Below are 882 nucleotides of genomic sequence, written 5' to 3' on the forward strand. Positions count from 1 at the left end.
AGGCCAGCGTTAGTCTGGCCCCAGAAAAGCAGGCTTTGGACGACGATCACCACTCTCAGTAATGCTGTTCGATTTCACACTGTAGACTTGGTAGACTAAACGGTCGACTATGACCCTGGGTGGGCTAAGACACGTCTGACCACAACGTTTATGTCAGGCTCGTCTGACGGGAGTCGTAGAGTACGTATCTATGGTTTATATAATAACCCGCCCTGAGATAGGACACAACCGGAATTTCTTGCAGCAATAATAGCTGAGTCATCATGACAGCACTCTTGAGTTGGAGCCTACGTACTACATACTACATATTACCTATGACACTATCAGGCGTACTATAGTTGCTAGATATTTCGAGTGCATTGGTGACACACTGTTGTCATATATGGTAGATGGGCCCTTTCCAATCTACATTATCGGTCAAGCAAACTAAACCCCAACTCAGTTGAAATGCAAAATAAAAGTAATATCGTGCATGCACCTCAGCCCATAGCGGATTACCCCTCCACGTAGTTCATGTCTTGGATAAACTGAAGAGCAAGTTACAAGCTTGTCCATTTAATTATTAGCTCAGCGGACGAGTGGGACTAGACGCCTTTGCTTCATTTTCGTTTCAGAATCCAACTACACAATGACAACCCACTGAGCCTTCACGAGCTTTATCGCCGATTGAGAAGGAAGTAGAAGTTATCCCTGGCCCTGCCGTCACGCTGCAATACGCCGGTCATACAGCAGGTTGTCGTCATGGCGGCGAATTTTTGAGTGCCTCGTGTGACCATGCACATGTGGCTTGCTTCCATGATCACACCAACCCCCTGAGGCTCAAGAATCTGCTGAATGGCATTGGCAATCTGTTGCGTGAGCCTCTCTTGGAGTTGTAAGCGC

General features: G+C 47.2%; 1 protein-coding gene across 1 annotated transcript; it reads right to left on the reverse strand.

The window, feature by feature from the left end:
* Window positions 1-656: 656 nt before the first annotated feature.
* BDQ94DRAFT_176350 (uncharacterized protein) lies at window positions 657-860 on the reverse strand (the record flags this gene model as incomplete). The annotated part of the gene is made up of 1 exon (XM_026772676.1): window positions 657-860. A coding segment is annotated over one exon (204 nt), but the record flags the coding sequence as incomplete, so codon positions are not given.
* Between the last annotated feature and the right edge of the window lie 22 nt (window positions 861-882).

The sequence above is a fragment of the Aspergillus welwitschiae genome (genome assembly GCF_003344945.1).
Source record: "Aspergillus welwitschiae strain CBS 139.54b unplaced genomic scaffold BDQ94scaffold_111, whole genome shotgun sequence".
Classification (NCBI taxonomy): domain Eukaryota; kingdom Fungi; phylum Ascomycota; class Eurotiomycetes; order Eurotiales; family Aspergillaceae; genus Aspergillus; species Aspergillus welwitschiae.